The sequence below is a fragment of the Phocoena sinus genome, chromosome 17, assembly GCF_008692025.1.
Source record: "Phocoena sinus isolate mPhoSin1 chromosome 17, mPhoSin1.pri, whole genome shotgun sequence".
NCBI classification, from domain to species: domain Eukaryota; kingdom Metazoa; phylum Chordata; class Mammalia; order Artiodactyla; family Phocoenidae; genus Phocoena; species Phocoena sinus.
This window is the reverse complement of record NC_045779.1, coordinates 42,455,883-42,473,837: the sequence shown is the minus strand read 5'-3', so window position 1 is coordinate 42,473,837 and position 17,955 is coordinate 42,455,883. Positions and strand designations below refer to the sequence as shown.

Below are 17,955 nucleotides of genomic sequence, written 5' to 3'. Positions count from 1 at the left end.
TGGTTAGAGAAAATGAAATTTGTATTTCTGAAATTGATATATTTTCTTAAGTCTATGCAGCTATTTGGGCAATTGGCAAATTGTCTTGCTTTCTACACTCTAAAAAGAGACAAGAGGGTGTTTTAATTTTTTTTGTTCATTTTAGTGAGTACTAAATGTGTTCAATACTGCATTTTGGCGTAAATATTTGAGGGAACCCATCTGCATTGTTTATTGTTGAATCTTCTGTGCCTAGTCCAGTGCTTGGCACAGAGTAGGCATTCAGTAAGTATTTGTTGAATGTTTAAATCAGAGAATATTGGTTGTAGACTAGACTTCTGTAGGTGTACTTTATTTTTTTTTAATTTTTTATTTTTTGGCCGCACCCTGCGGCATGTGGGATCTTCCCTGACCAGGGACCGAACCCGTGCCCCCTGCAGTGGACGCATGGACTGTTAACCACTGGACCACCAGAGAAGTCCCAACTGTAGGTGTACTTTAGTTTAGAGTTTTTCAAATGTACTCTGCTCTAAGGAGGTGCTTCTAGGGGTATTTTCCTCCAACAGTGAAGAATTGAGCAGAGTGAGAAACTTAGCCCTTGCTTTTATCTTTTTTTCTATGTTGGAGCTCATTCTAAAATTTTATTTGAGAAAAGACTTCTGGTGCTAAAGCATAATTAAGAACTATTTTATGGGTACAGAAAATGAGACGTAGAGATTTTACATGAATTGTCCTAGATCATAGCTAGTTAATGACTAGGATACTGTGAGGACCCACATTTGTTGACTCCAGGGCCAGTGCTGAAGAAAGCAATGTCTATACAATGATTCCAACAGTTCAAAGTAAAGTACTCATTCTCAAGGTAGTGCTAGAGATGGAGGCAAGAGCTGGTCAGCATTACTTTTGAATACTATGTGCCAGGTCATGTGGATATAAGGGAACCACAACTGACACAGCTTCTACATTCCTAGTACTGACACTCTGGAGAAGGAATTTCTCATATCTAAACCAAGAGAAATGATTTGTTAATGCATGCATCAGGGTACACAATTATTCACCTAATTTATTTTATTTATATATATATATATATATAATATAAATTAAATATATATATTATGTAAATAAATTTATTCAACTAATATATTGAGTACCTACTCCTGCTGGTAGCCCTTACGTGCTGCACATAAGAGATATAACAATGAATGAGCCAGACTTTGGAAGGACTTTCAGTCAGATGGGCAAGACAGATGAATGGACAGGCTGGTTCAGTATAGTGTGATAAGACCTCTGATGGGGTAAATATGGGGAACTGTATGGATTGCAAGACGTATGTAACGCCTCACTATTGGGGATTCAGGGAAAGCTTCCTCAGGGAGATCATACCCAAGCTGAGTTCTAAAGGATGACTTAGATTTACTAGGCAAAGAGGAGAGGCGGTCCATGTGGTAGGAATAGCGCATTTCTAGCTTGTTTGCTCAGAGGCTTCTTTCTACCAGAGCAGCTCCTGTCCCATGTGTTCTGTTTGCTGATGTTTCTGGGTGAGATTCCATCTGAACACTGTTTCTGATGAAAAAAATAAGTAAATAAAATTGAAACTCACCATACTGAAGGATTTGTGATTAACTTTGGCAGTTTTTATCAGTTCATCTCTATGTATTTGTTTTTGGGTGGGCCAAGAAATAAATTGCTGTGATTTAGAATTATATTGGAAACAATTCAGTTTTCATAGGAGAATATTTACGTTGCCTTTGTGAAAACACTGTATTACCCCTATTAAGTTTAGAACACTATTAAGATGGTAGAAGGATGTTAATGAAACGTATGTAATGAAAAATAGCCATTTCTTTAGTATTTTAATTATCACATGCTTATAATGGCAACATTAAAAAATACACCTTAGAAAATATTTGCAAACGACTTATCTGATAAAGGAGTGTTATCCAAAATATACGAAGAATTTAAAAAACTCAACAAGAATACAGATAACCCAATTAAAAAATGGGCCAAAAACCTTAACAGACACCTCACGAGAGAAGATATACAGATGGCAAATAAGCATATGAAAAGATGCTTCACATCATATGTCATCAGAGAAATGCAAATTAAAACAATGAGATAACCACTACACACCTATTAGAATGCCCAAAATCTGGAACACTGATAACACCAAATGCTGGTGAGGATGTGGAGCAACAGGAACTTCCATTCATTGCTGGTGGGAATGCATAATAATATTGCCAGTGGAGAAGTCAGTTTTTGACAGTTTTTTTCCAAAACTAAACATACTTTTAACCATATGATCCAGCAATCTGGCTCCTTGATATTTACCCAAAGGAGTTAAAAACTTACGTCCACACAAATACCTGCACATGGATGTTTATATCAGCTTTATTCATAATTACCAAAACCTTAGAACCAGCCAAGATGTCCTTCAGTAGGTGGATGCATAAACTGTGGTACATCTAGACAATGGAATATTATTCAGCACTAAAAAGAAATGAGCTATCAAGCTATGAAAATACATAGAGGAAACTTAAACAGATATTACTAGTGAAAGAGGACGATCTGGAAAGGCTGCATATACTGTATGATTTCAACCATATGACATCCTGGAAAAGGCAAAATGATAGAGACAATCAAAAGATCAGTGGTTGCCTGGGGTTAGGAAGGTGGGAGGGGGATGAATAGGTAGAGCAGTGAAATTACTCTGTATGATACTGTAATGGTGTATACAGTTGAAACCCAAAGAATGTACAACACCAAGAGTGGATCCTAATGTAAAGTATGGATTGGGTGACAGTGTTGTGTCAGTGTAGATCCATCACTTGTAACAAACATCCCAGTCTGGTGGGGATGTGGGTAACAGACAGGCTGTGCACGTGTGGGCGCAGGGGGCATATGAGAAAGCTCTGTACCTTTCACTCAATTTTGCTGTGAACCTAAACCTGCCATAAAAAATCAAAGTCTATTAAAAGATACCTTTAGCAATACACGATTTTCTTCAATTAAGATGAAATTCAAGTTAACATAAAAATGTTAATTAACTTTTAGACAGGAAAAATTAACATTTGAATCTCTATAAGAAGCTTAAACAATGATTCAGTCCAAATAACTTGTACCACAGTAGTGTCTGTATAAGGTACAAATACATAAGGAAGTTTGTAGTGCCTTTTCTATTTTTTTCCCTCTGGTTTCTCTGTTTTTTCCTCACTTCTCTTTTTATACTACTATTTTGAGTTGTGATACTAGAGGAAGACCGTTAGAATAAGGGTTTAGAGGGGATATGAAATGGAGACAGAGGAATGGCAAGGGTATGATACATTAGGCATGAGATGAGAGGAAGCCAAAAAAAAAAAAAGAAAAAAGAGGAACATGCTATGTAGTTTTATTGGGCTGAAGGTGTTAAATAGGGGAAAGGGAATGAATGGGACAGGAGAATGAAAGGTAGGGGAATGGCACAGGGGAAGGGAGTAGACTGTGCCTCCTGAGTTTTGCCCCAGTTACTGAGGCATCGTGTTTCACCTTTGCTTCCTGGTGTATGCTGTAATTTGACTTGCGTCTTCCATGTCCCTCCACCCACTGGAATTTTCAGAGTCATATTTAACTATTTAACTGTGCCAAGAATACATAGAATTGCTAGATTCTCATATGTCCTGTAAGTCCATATGGTGGCTTAGTCAAGATTCCTAGGCCTTATGGCTGAACTAAAACTTTGTGTTGCTTAAAATTAAAAGTAACACTGAGCTAGTGTTTTGAAGCAAGCTCTCCCTGCTTCCTCTCCAGCCTTTAATAATCAATGTGTAGTTAAAAAAATAGATGTTAGTGTATCTAAATCATTGTACGGTTAGCTAACTTGCCCGCTAGTATGAACACTATCACCTTTTGGCCCCTCACAATCCTGCACTGGATAATCCTCTTTAAAGGCTATTTGATTGTATTATTTTCTTGCATAAACTCCTTCATGGGTTCCCCATTGTCTGGACTGCCTTTTATTCTTTGTCGCTAAAGTCTACGAATTTTTCTCCCTAGCATCTGCCACTAGGCTATGTATGTTGTTCAGTGAATGTTTGTTGATTACTTTTATATGATACAGGAATGAATTATGAATGAACAACGTCTGTGTCAGTGGAAACAGACTGACTTAGAAGTCCCAGGTCTTGAACTCCCTGCTTATTTGTTTCTGTGTTTGTAATTTTTCAAAGTGTTGGCTTTAGATTGTAATCTTTAATTTGCCAGTCTTAAATTTATATTCAGTGTGCAGTTGAAGGGAGACACAGTGGATAAAACACAGTAGAAGACTTGCTTACTGTCTTCTAACTTGTCAGTTTATATCATAATCAAATTGTGTTGAGTGTACCTTGAAAATATCTCTTGAATTTGTTTTCTACTCCAAGCCATGATCTGCTTTTTAAAATGTAGGTTTTATTATTATTCAGGTATGATGAGACCAGCATATCAGGAGATAGCTTGTTATACTTCCAGATCTGAGAAGGGTGCGGGTGAGAGAGGGGGACCCACACAGGGAAGCACCAGGGTCAGTTAGGAGGCAGAGGGAGAGGGGGAAATGTGGGCAAGAGCCATTATTGTGGTTTCTGTGGGAAGGAATGGGTGAAATTGAGTAAACAGGTTTAGGATTGGCTAGATTAAATAATTTCTTTGTGATCTGGAGCTGTCCTTGGTTGTCTGGTATACGGCCCTGGGGTGATTAAGGCTGGGAAATGGTGGCCCTGGAGGTAGTTGAGAGTACGAAACTCCCGATTGGCTTGTTTGCATGTGAAAGGTACGCTCACAGATGCTATCTCTAGGAATTAGCTAACCCTGAGAGTGGAACAGTGGAGACTTTGTCAGTAGGTCGCAGATGTCAAAGCAGCACAAATACAGAAAATAAAAAGATACACTTAATACAATCTCTTGCATACACAGACCAACAGAACCTTCTAACTGGTCTACCCGTGTCCATATTTGCTTTCCTACAATCCAGCTTTGAAGCAGTAGCCAGAGGAATCTTAAAAGTATAAATTAGATCATGTCATTCCTCTGCTTAAAATTCTTCTCTTGAATATCTATTGAAGCCCAATCTCCTTACCTTGTTTTTGAGGCCCTTCGTTATCAGCTCCTGCCTCCATCTGCAACTACATTGCGTTCTACCTCATTTTTCACTCACTTTATTCTAGGCATACTGATCCCTTGAAAATGATTTGCTCTTTTTCTCTCCTCAGGGCCTTTGTACAGACAGTTCTTGGTACCTGAATGCTCTTTATAACTGGTTAACTTCTAGCCGACCTTTGACTTTAGTTTAAATGTTATTCCTTTGGGGAGGCCTGAATTAGGTCCCTTTTGTTAATTTTTCTGTGACTGTTAATTTGTTTACTTATTCATTCCTTTTGTTTTTGCATACAAGAAGGGAGGTACTGAGGATAAAATGGAGAGCAAGGCAGATTGGCACCTATCCTCATGGAGCTTCTTTTCTTCTAGGGGAGGCAGATAAAAGTCAATGACAAAGCAATTATAAGATGTTATAAGTGCTTTAAAGTATTGATGCAGACGATATCAGAGGATGACCAGTAGTAGGCCATTATTACATATAAACTTTGAGGTTTAAGCATTTCTTTTCCAAATGTAATTTGTAATCCACAGCCACCAATGGAGGGGGGATACTTTGTTGTTAAAGCTCACCCATGTCTACATTCCAAGTTTTTTCATATACGCCAGTGCTTCCCAAGTCAGGGGCTACCATGGAATATGTGTGCTATTCCATTCTTCCATATGAACTAGGAACAATTTTATTTGCAGAAATGATGAATGCAAAATAAAGTCTCAGCCAGTTTATCTCATAGCACTCCTCCTTCTTTTCTTACCACAGTTATTAATTATATTTACTTGTGGATTTACTTCTCTAATACCTGTGTATCTTGCTGGTATGTGCTAAAGGAGAGTCAGAATTGTGTCTGTCTGGTTTGTCTGGTCTAATGCTTGGCTTGAGTAGAGGGTCAGTGAATGAATGTTGAGTGATTGATAGAAACTGTATTCGGGTGTGTGTCCTTAAGATGGCTGTTTAGGTCTATCTGCTTAAATATTTTTCTAGGTTAAAATTATTGAGGCCATTTTTAATGATATAGAATTGTTGGACTTTGATACGTTTACTTGATTGTGTATTAGAATGGGCTACAAAATATTTTTTGAAGAGAATTTTACCTTTCCCCAAAGGTGTTGCCTTGACTTACCCCCTAAAGAGAGCTAGAGCTGCCCTTTTATGTAGCTGCCCAGATTAGAATCTCTAATTTTCATAGGAGCTGCCAGTCCTACCCTTAGAATTGTTGATTACTTAGTGTAGATTGTAAGGTAAAATACATGTTTTCTATGTGCTTTTCAGTGAACATAACCTTCAACTCATTGCTAATTTAACACCTTTGAAAATTTTGAATAAGAAAATTAATATTTAAAGAAGTTTCCTGAAGGATATGTCATCTGTCTTCTGGAGCGAATCTTAGCTGTGGGTGTATATCAAAGTCACCTATAAAGGTTTTAAAACATCTGCTGAGTTAGAAACTCCAAGGTGTGTGGTCTGGGCCACAGGTGATTCTGATGCACAGCCAGGTATAAGAGCAGTACTTCCTATAAAGGTTTCTACACAGGCACTCATAACCCAAAGAAGTGTATGTAAAGAAAGCTTTTTTATGTTTCCCGTAAGTTGAAGTTTTGGCTCTATAGATGAGATTCATTTGTAAACAAACACTTTTAAATGGTTTAGTGAATATTTATGAACTCTTAATAATACTTTCCATTCCCAACACCTAGCAAAGTTGAGTGTTGTCTGCAAATTTAAGGTGTGAGATGGGGAGTAACGAGAGATGTGGGTAGAGAGGTAGACTTTGAAAAGTCATGTATGTGATATGAAGCAGTTCTGTCTTTTTTTCCTTTGGTAGTGGAGAGCCATTGGAGCTTTTTTTTTTCTTTTTTTTAATCAGGAGAGCAATGTGATTAACCTACTTTACTTTTGTTTTAAAGGAAAGTTACTCGTCAGCTATATGGAGCATAGATTAGAATGGGGGAGAAAACTATGACAAGGAGACCGAAGCAAGTCTGTGCAAGAGGAGCAGCAGGGATAAAACAGGATTGAATTCTAGCCTTGTAGCTACCTGTTTTAGTTTAAGCCCTTAAGCTCTAACCAATCTGCTCTACCCTTGCCTTTAAGACTTAGTTAAGATTGCAAAGGCTTTACTGAGAAGTCTTTCCCCAACCATCTTCTCTTAATCTCTTCTTTTGGTAGTCTCTTTATGTGGTCTTTTATAGTACTTTCCATTTTTCATTGTTCTTTTTTGCTTGTTTGATTCCTATGTCTTATTTATCTTACACTGATGGCACTTTTCACGATAAACATGCCATTCTTGGTTTTTCCCTTGCCTTTGCTCATGGTCTTTCTCTTTTCCAAATCTTCTTATCTCTCTTCTACACCCATATCTTGAAGTTTTAACCTTTTTTCTGTAATTCAAATTCCACCGATTCTGCGAAGTTCTCTAGGTTGACTCTGCCATGGTCACTTCTACCTATGAGCTCTTGTAGTATTTAAACTATGTACTACTTTATGCTTCCTTGTATTTTTCATCTTTTTATGTATTCTGTGAATGTGGATATTCTGTCTTTTTGAGTTGAGCAAGATATTTTACACATCACTATATATAGCATACCCTTAATAAATATCAATTGTAATGGTCATTTGCCCCATTCTAAGTTTTCCTAAAAACAACTTGGCTATCAACATAGTTTATTCTGCTCTGAAACACATGAAACCTCAGCTCAGAAGTATTTAAAATTGTCAATAATTATAATTATCTGAATTTAAAGCAAAAAATTTATAATTATTTTTCTCTAGGATTTTAAAGGCCAAAATACAAGAGAATTAAAAAAAATTTTTTTTGGCATCATTGAAATATAAAGTATTGAAATGTAAAGTTGAGTGTTAATATTTGACTGAATGCAAAATCCTTTAGAAGATTTTTATATATATATATATATTTAAATAAGTTTATTTATTTATTTATTTTTGGCTGCATTGGGTCTTCATTGCTGCGCGCGGGCTTTTCTCTAGTTGTAGAGAGCGGGGGCTGCTCTTCGTTGCAGTGCGTGGGCTTCTCATTGCAGTGGCTTCTCTTGTTGCAGAGCACAGGCTCTAGGCGTGTGGGCTTCAGTAGTTGTGGTACGTGGACTCAGTTATTGTGGCTCGCAGGCTGTAGAGCGCAGGCTCAGTAGTTGTGGCGCACAGGCTTAGTTGCTCCGCGGCATGTGGGATCTTCCCAGACCAGGGCTCGAACCCATGTCCCCTGCATTGGCAGGGGGATTCTTAACCACTGCGCCTCCAGGGAAGTCCCTAGAAGATTTATATTTAAAATGCTTTAGTTAAAGGAAAATATTTTCATTTGTTCCTTATGTTAAAGAGTATGTCCTTTGCCAAAACAAAGCTTTATTTTCTTGGGAATCACTCAAAACATTTGGACCTCCTCTGGTTTGTAATTCTGTTAAAATTTCATCCGTGAATTAAAGCCTAATTATACACAGTTGGTGAACCCTACATAGATACAATTCCATGTACAATAGTAGTTTACTCATTAAGTTTACTTATTGGAACATTATGAAATGTTGAAAATATTTTGAATTGGGATTAAGAAATAATTTTCTTTGGGAATTAACTGAGTTTAATTGTCTATGTATTTTTCTTTAGCCCATATGTTGTAAAGTACTATGGCAGTTACTTTAAGAACACGGACCTCTGGATTGTTATGGAGTACTGTGGAGCTGGCTCTGTCTCGGATATAATTAGATTACGAAACAAAACAGTAAGTATTTTTAAGTTGTTTTGCTAATCTCATTTGTAAAGATTCATAGTTTAGAATCTGACTAGGTAGTGTTTTGTTACAAGAAAAATATTAGTGTGAGAAAAGAAAAGGTTTTTCTGTGTAAAGGGATCTAGTATGAGGTGTGAGAATCAGTCAAAGTCACAAATTTGCCATTTGTCATATGGCAAATACGGGAGTCATGATGGTTTAATTTATTTATTAGGATAATTTTTGGTTAGTCACTGAGAAACTACCATGGCACTCCTCTTCTTCATTTGGAATCAGTGTGCATGTTCTTTATTAACATGAGTTCAGTAAGTTACAGCTAGAATTTTATTTAAAGTTCATAATGTTCATAGTATTTCTTTATCTTGTTTTTTGTATTATAACCTATGATTGGTAAACAGTTGAAGTTTTATGTTTCTGAATCTTAAAAATAACTGAAAAACAATTTTTGTCTTATTTTCCCAAATATTGTTAGGGTGTTTGAAAGTAGTAGAGCTAGATTATAATTTTTTTTTCCTGGTAAATTCAGCTTTGTGAAATTTGTTTTTTAATAATAACTTTTTATGGCTATGTTTTTAACCCTCAGTAAAAGAGCTGTTTACAAAATTGTTTAGGCTAGCAATGCACCTAGTTTCCTTGCATAATTTATGAGGACAAAGTGACCTTTTTAAAATCTGTGAATGACTAAGAATAATAAATCAGTGAAATAATTTGTAATTCCATGAAACAGTATCCCAATTACTATATGTCTTTATTACATGTAGTCAGACATGTTTCAGTAAAATACATTCAGAAAAATACTTAACTACTTGAGTCAATTCGTGGTTAACCAGAATCATTTTAAAGTTTGATTGGGGAAGTACGTTGTAAGTTTATCCTGCTAATTTTTTTTTTTTCTGTTAGAGAAAATAAAGTAAATAGGATTTCTTTTAAAGGAAGTGAGATAGAAGTTAAAATAATCCCTGTTTTGACAAAATGGATTAAGTGATTTGTGACATTCCAATTATATATTTTAGAATTTGTATGGTGCTTAACTGACATTTATGTAAATCAGATGACTCCTGAGTGGCAGAACAATGCTTTAATTGAAGATAATTATACTTCAGTTAGAGAAGTGTTTTAAAACTGTTCCAGGGCTAAACTCAGTGTATTTGGTATTTAAAATTACCAGGTAGGAATATGAAGTAAAACTGAGTGAAATGGAAAATCTGTTTTCTTTATTTAAATGCTAATGTTACCATTTTGAGTACAGAGGAAGAATATGATCCAAGTACTTTATTTCTTGTTGCTAATAAATACAAACCGTGAAGGTATACTGCAGTTCTAAAAGCTAGATATGGGTGGGATAATTATCCTCAGGAATCTCCTTCACCAGTTATCGAAGGAAATATTTTATTCCATTTGCATTCTTTTTTAGAAGACAGAATCCACCTAACATGTTTGGGGATCATACATTTGGAATAGTCTAATTGTTATTCTCACAGACTGTTTCCCTTGGGCTTGGGGAGGCATGGAAGGGTCTGATTCCCAGATACAAGAAGAACCCAGAGCTGCACGAGATGGCTCAGGAGCTGTGGGTGTATTATCTCTGGGTGTTGCCTTGATAACAGCTCCTGTTAAAGCTCAAGAATATTCTATGCTACTTATGCTACTTTTCCTTCATTTATGTATTATTTAAAAAGAGTACTGTTGTTAATGAAGGTTGGCAGTATACGGGGATATGTATCATCCTCTTTTTTTTTTTTTTAAGCACTGGAGATTGTAAATATTTGATCATTTTATAGGAATGGTCAATGGAGTGATAATCTTGATTGTTTGAATTTCAGAGGCGTGGCTGTTCCTGATTGGCTAGCTTTCAAAAATGTGACCAGTGAAACAGTTGTCCTTGATCTATTAACACTCACTCCAGCAGTTAATTGTTTTCATGGTCACTAACAATCAATCTTTTTCTAAGAGTATGGGAACTTTTTTTTCGGTTTTATATGCTCTTTTGTTACATGCTTTGTTGTTTCTTTTAATTCTATATACATTTTAAACAGCACAAGGCATTCTTATTATTTTATATTGTCAGTGTTTATATTTATACTTTTTATTGCTCTTTACTCTTTTCTGCATTTCTCAGTTGCCTGAACAGTGTTCTTTAGTGTTTCCTTATATATGGGTATGATGGTGTTAAGATCTCTCTCTTTTTTTTTTTTGGTATGAAAATGTTATCTCACTTCATTTTAGAACGATACATTTGCTGGATAAAGAATTGTAAGTTGGCAATTTCTTTTAGATTTTTTATTTGTTTTAAGAGGAATGACTCTTGGAAAACCACCTAAGTAACACACTTTTTGTAGAATTATTCTTGTCTTTGAAAGAAATCTCATGGATGAACTCTTCTGGATTTTCAGTTCGATTGCTATCTGTTTTTTGATCAGGTATTTCTTTGAAAATTAAAGGCACAGGGAAGAAAATCTGACTAAGATTTGTATTTTGGTGTTTTGGTATATGCTTTTGCCTCAACTGCTCCCCCACCTTTGAGTGTTTCCTGTACCCACCAGTCTTTGCCTAGTGAATTTGTATCCATGAAGGACCAGATCAAATATCACCTCCTCTTTGAAACTTTCCCTGTTTTCCCAGGTAGTTTCTTATCTATTTGGTAATTGGTTGATTAATGAATTAGGTAAGTCTTTATTGCATATTCACTCTTACATGAAGAGCACAATAAATTCTAGCTGCCATTATTATTCTAATTTTTACTGTTATTATTATCTTACATACTTTGACTGCTAGGTAGACTGAGCATCTTGTCATATGTGTACTGGCTCTTTTATTTCCTTTTTGTGCTTATCCTTTGCCTTTTGTTGTTGTCGGTGGTGGTGGTCTTTTTCTTACCAGTTTGCAGGTTTGCTTGACAGTTTCCTAATAGTTTTATGAGTACTTCACATTTCATTTTAAAAGTCAAGAAGCCAGTTATCTGATTGTCAGCATAGATATTAAGGAATTTCAAAATATCTCTTTCAGCGGTTTTATGCCCTGACCTACACTTTTTCTTTGGGAAACACCTAGAAAAAGATAAAGGCATAGAATTAAGTTTGGGGGTTAACTAGAACTCCCAGTGATTGGAACTGAGCCTGAGTAGCAAAGGGTTGGGATTGGATTGTTGGCAGTTGAGCTGATAATGAATGGTAATTGTGGTAATTAATGGTAGTAGTACTAGGGGTAGGATGAAGGTGAAACCCTCCTATATTCCAGTGGGTGATAAAAGTTTCTCTGAGTCTTCTGGTTGCATTTAGAGTAAAAATCACTATTTGGTTAGTATTCATTGAATCTTTCAGTTTATAAGTATTGAAAGATCTATAAGTAAGTATATGTGAGTTAAATGCCTGATTTCTGTGATCAAACCCACAAACACAGCTCATGTCCTGGTATCATGTATTTTTTTTTTTTTTTTTTAACAGTATTTAAAACCATCTTTTGAGCTTGGTGAAACCTATGTGTAGATAACCTTACTGTGGTATCCTGTACTTGGAAATCACATTTAATTATTAGTTAGCTTTTAGTCTTTAGGAGAAGAGTAATTGCAGTTGCTTTCCCCTACTATAAGCCACTCAAGGGCAGAAATTTTTATACATTCATCTTGGAAATATTACAAGTGCCTGGAATAGCTACTGGCATCTAGCAACCTTTGATAAATGTTTGTTGAACTGAAACAGGATCAATTCCTTGGCTGCTTATTCTGTGAATATAAACAATCCTACTCATCTATTCAGTGTTATATTTTTGTAGATAAATTGTAATTTGCATGGCTACTACTATTCAGTATTAATGTTGTGGGTTATTGAACAGATATGACCACATATACCAAAGAAAGGCCATAAAAAGTGTGCTTGAAGGTTTCCTTGTGAGGACATATTTTAAAAACCAATATATTTTATGTTAAATGCCATTTAACTTCTAAACACTTATGCATTTCAAGTATATACTGCAAAGTAAAAATAGACAACTCTGTGAAATTGAAGCTTTTTAAAGATAGATTATATTTTTGATTACAGGCTTTCAAAATGATCTTTACATAATTCTTAAGCTGTGCCTTGACATATGGAAGGAATAGAATCCATGTCTTAGACGTTTATTGTGTATTTGGAAATGTTCTAAGAAAACGCCTAAGGTTTGTCTCTCCCACTTTGGCCCATTTTCTGATTTGACCATTTATTTTAATTCAGCCTAGCACTGTGGATTTTAGTTTTGGCTCTTCCACAAACGAGTTTTATAATCTGGTGACTTCAGCTTCCTCATCTGTTAAATAATAAGTAACATTTGTACAGTGCTTTACATTTTACTTGGCAGTTTTATTTACATTTTGGTTGAACAGAAAGGTTCAAAACACATTTATTAATCTAGGCCTGGTGCTATGCATTTGAGGTACAAATAACTCTAATAAATGTTGCTGTTGTTGCATTGTTTGCAGACTAGTTGAGGTAATACATACGTACAAAGCTAAATTTGATTCTCTAAAGAGTTAGAGTTCTTTAGGGGCAGTAAAGGAGAAGCACTTAGCCTAACATGGAAGTTCAGTGAAAGCTTCATAGGAGAGAGAGCCTTTAGCATGATCTTGGAAGAGGAGGAGTCATCTGTCATTAGAATCAGGCTCTACAAGAGCATGGTTTTGTCTTCTTTGTTCACTGATCTATCTCTGCTCCTTGGTCAGTGCCTGACATGCAGGATGCTGGGTAAATATTTGTTGTATGCATGAATGAATGACTCAGAGAAGAGAGGGCAAAGGACATCTTGGGAGGGAAAACGATGATATGCTAAAATTATATTTCCGTCTTTAAAAGTCCAGTGTCATACTCCTAGATCACCTGAAGGAAAATGTTCCCAGTATCTGGTTTAAATGGATTTACTTTTCTCACACTTAATTGCTCAAAATCATTGTCATATATTAGTTTGATGGATCTATGTTAGGATCATGATCTTAGCACCATAATTTTTTGTTTTTCCTTTGTTTTTTTCATGTTGAAAGAAGTAGCATATGCCATCTTTATCACTTCACTAATGTCTTCTAACTTCTTACTCATTTTATCTATTTCCTGGAATTTATGTGATTCTTCTTTGAGAAGACATTCTTTGGAGCTTCCTGATTTCTTGTTCTAATGTGGACTCATTGCTTTTTAGGTCTGCTGTAGAGCTGCATCCTTGGAATTTCTTTTCACTGGACTCCTGGGTTAGTGCCACCATTTTCTTGTATATTTCCTGTTTCCTTGGTTTTTCAGTCTTGTTTCATATTCTTCCTAAACTATCTTCTTCAAGGTGTAAGAGTTAAGAGGTCAACTATTTGAATCCTTGCATATCTGAAAATGCCTTTATTTTGTTTTCATACCTGGTTGATAGTAGCCTATGTAGAATTTACATTGAAAGTAAGTTTCTCTCAGAGATGTGGTAGCTTCCCTCCATTTTCTTCTAGCAGCCAGTATTGCTAATGTTATACATAGCTAATGCCTATCAGAGACTTATTTATTTGTAGGTCTCCCCCTGCCCCAGTCCTTCTTAGACTTTTTTCTGTATTCTCATGTTTCTGATGTTGCATAAGGAACAAGATATTTCACGAGGATGTGCCTGAGTGTGAGTCCTTTTTATTAGTTATGCTCAGCACTCAGTAGTTCCTTTCAAATAAACACTTGTGTCTTCTTCAGCTTTGGAAAAATTTCTTCAATAGTTTCCCCCTCTGTTGTATTCATTGGATGGTGAAATCTGAATTTTATTCTTTTTTTCCCTCCTAGATTTTCTGTCTCCTCTTTGGCGGTGGGGTAGGGGGTGAGTTTTTTTCTACTTTATTTTCTGACTCTTCTAACTGAACGTTTTATTTCAGCAGTTATATTTTAATTTACAAGAACTCTTATGTTTTTGATTATTCCTTTTTCATAACATCTTGATGCTTGAGGCATGGATGCAAAATCTTTTCTAATCACTCTAAGAAAAATAAGTTTTGAAAAAGTTATTTTCTGTTTTCTGAATCATCTTTATTTCCACTGGAGTTGTTGTTTCAGTTGCTTGATCCTGATGTTGCCCATGGCAGGCTGACCACCAGAAAGGCTGACTAGCTCTCATCAGAAGCATTGGGACGATGCTTTTTGCCTGGCAGGTATAATGTTAGGATGAACTGGCTGGGAGCTGGCCTTAGGGGCAAGTGCCCACAGAGGTGGTTCATTCAGTTTGTTAGCCATTCCCCTCCCCTGCCTTTTTTGGGGCCTGGGGATAAATGCCAGACTGCATGTAATCTGTATGTATAGAGTAGGGATGAGGAGCCACGTGTTGTTCTGTTTTCTTCTTTTCAGCTTCCGTGGGAAAGCTAACCTACCTTTTCCATTCCGCTTCTCGCTCCTGCCCTCCCTACACAATGATTCTAACTTGGAGCCCCTTTGATGTTTACTTGGTAATCACGCCTTGTGTTGCAGACCCCTTCTTTGCCTGCTCTTGACTGTGACTCTTCATAGAAATACTTCCAAATTTATTATACTCTCCTGTGCTGATTCTTTTTTTTTAAAATTAATTTATTTTTATTTATTTTTGGCTGCATTGGGTCTTTGTTGCTGCACACGGGCTTTCTCTAGTTGCGGTGAGCGGGGGCTACTCTCTGTTGCGGCGCATGGGCTTCTCATTGCGGTGGCTTCTCTTGTTGCAGAGCATGGTCTCTAGGCGTGCGGGCTTCAGTAGTTGTGTCACACGGGCTCAGTAGTTGTGGCTCGCAGGCTCTAGAGCGCAGGCTCAGTAGTTGTGGCGCACAGGCTTAGTTGCTCCTCAGCATGTGGGATCTTTCCGGACCAGGGCTCGAACCCATGTCCCCTGCATTGGCAGGCGGATTCTTAGCCACTGCGCCATCAGGGAAGCCCTGATTCTTTTATTAAAAAATGTTTTTCTATCAGTTTAGTTGTATTTTAGAAGGAGGAAAGACAAATTAAACAAATTAACTACAAATTCAGGTTAGTTTTTAAACCTGAATCAATGATATCTCCTCTTTCCCATCCCACCTACCTCCCTATACATACTTTTATACTCTTAGGTGTTTAAATTAGCACAGCTACTTTGAGGAGTACAGTTTGATAATCTGTTGTAAAGTTGAATGTATAAGCACCCTAGGATCCATCCAATGATTCTCCTTTTCCATCTGTACCTTATTCTCCTCTTCTGTCTGTACCTTACAGAAACCCTAGCACAGTTGGTTAGTGAGAAATGTTTCAGAGTGTTGTCACAACAGAAAATTAGGAACAAACTTAAATGTTGATGAGCACTAGACCCAGGACTAGAGAATTGCTACTGTTCTTTGAGTCTCCATAGTTTTGTAGCTCTTTGGTGAAGGCAGACTCTGAGAATAGCATTCTGGTTGAAACCTTTCAGGGTACCCAGCTGTGCAGGTGGAAATGACATTAAAATACTAACTTAAAGTTTGTGTCTTAAAACACAATAAATGTCCAGTTTGTTATATACGAGAAATTATTGTCTGCTTTTCCCAGGATGAAATATTGATATATTCTGTGATTGGGTGGGGAGCAGGGGAGGGGGCATTGAGGGAATACAAAATAATGGAGAGGAAGTTCCAGACTGAAGAGAGCAGTTCCTAAGTTATGTATATTTATTTACCTGAAGGCTTGTGGTGAGCTTGTTATTTTATAATGGAAATAATTGGGAAAGTCAGGTTTATTCAGGTATCACTTTAGAACTGTGAAGGACACATTGAGACCATTCTTGGTAAATTCTTACCGATTGTTAGTTTTTTTTTTTTGTTAGTTTTATAGCAGTGATTCTCAACTCCAGTGACAGACGTTTGGTAGATATTGTAATAGCTATTACTGTAGTACTGGTATGTGCCAAGCACATTATATAGATTATTGCATTTAATCCTCGTGTAAGGACTGAACAACTATGTGAGGTAAGAACAATTATTGACCCATTTTCCAGATGAGAAACTGAATCATAGAGTGGTAAAGTAGATTAGAGGGAAAGAAAGGGTTGAAATTATAGCTGACTGCTAGAATTGAACTGTAGAAGTTAAAAACATAGAGTCTGGAGCCCAGAATGTCTTGAATTCTGGCTCTGCTACATACTAGTTGTGTGAACTTGGGCAAGTTTCTTAACTTTTCTGTGACTCGTTTTCTTCATTTGCTAAATGGGATAAGAAGACTACCCTACTTCATTGAGTTGTTCTGAAGATTGTACATATGTAAAGTGCTAGGAACAGCACCTGGTACAAAAGAAGTCCTATATGTATTTGCATTGTTATTGTCATCATCGTCCTATCTTCTCACTTACATAGATGGGAGTGTCTTTGCATTGTGTACATTATCAGATAATGTGTTTGGGTGGAATAATACAGAGGACTATGGAACCAAGGACAGAATCCTAACATTCACCATTGGTACCTTGAATTATCATTGTTAATGAGGGAGGTATGTAAGCTCTGTGAGATAGAGCTTACATTTTTAGGTACAGTGAGAGTTTCTTTAATAGAATCAGGCAGTGCTCTTCAGAATATACTAGGATATTTTATTTTAGTGCCGTTAGAATTAATGCCTTGTACATAATAGTCTTTTTGGTAAATGTTTGATTTGTTGTATTTTAAAAATATATATTCTGCCTTGATGTTAATTATGTACTACTTCAGACAGGTTTTTTTTTCCCTTAGTGAAGGCGTACCAGTTTCTTACTGATTTAAGATTTATTTGGAGCTTCAAAGTTTGATATTATTTAATCGTTAATAATAGACATCTTTTTGATATGTGTGGCTTTCTATTCCATAAAGTGCTTTTTAGGGTTTATATTTGCCTCTGTGTTATTGGACTAATTCATGTTTGACTTTCCTAATCACCTTGTTGCATGTTCCCTCTTTGTGTAATAGATACTAGTTCATACGGGCTTTATAACTCCACATATATTGAGTGCTTTTCTGTTGTCTTCTGATCTCTTTTTCAGGAATCTTTTCATGTGGGAAAGGATTTTAAAATGTCTGCCCACTGACCATTTTCACAGTAGAGTATCAGTTCTCTTTCTCTTCAGATCAAGGGATTATAAGCAGCTTGTGTATATGTATATTTACATATGGTGTAAGTAGTGAAAGCTTTCATTTTGAATCACTAGTTGTCGGACTTTGTGA

General features: G+C 36.3%; 1 protein-coding gene across 1 annotated transcript in view; it reads left to right on the top strand.

Moving 5' to 3' along the window:
* The window catches only part of STK3 (serine/threonine kinase 3), a 327,530-nt gene that overhangs the window by 75,200 nt on the left and 234,375 nt on the right, over window positions 1-17,955 (top strand). The window contains exon 4 of the mRNA XM_032610392.1: window positions 8,699-8,813. Coding sequence (XP_032466283.1) covers window positions 8,699-8,813 — 115 coding nt within the window. The remainder of the gene's footprint in view (window positions 1-8,698; window positions 8,814-17,955) is intronic.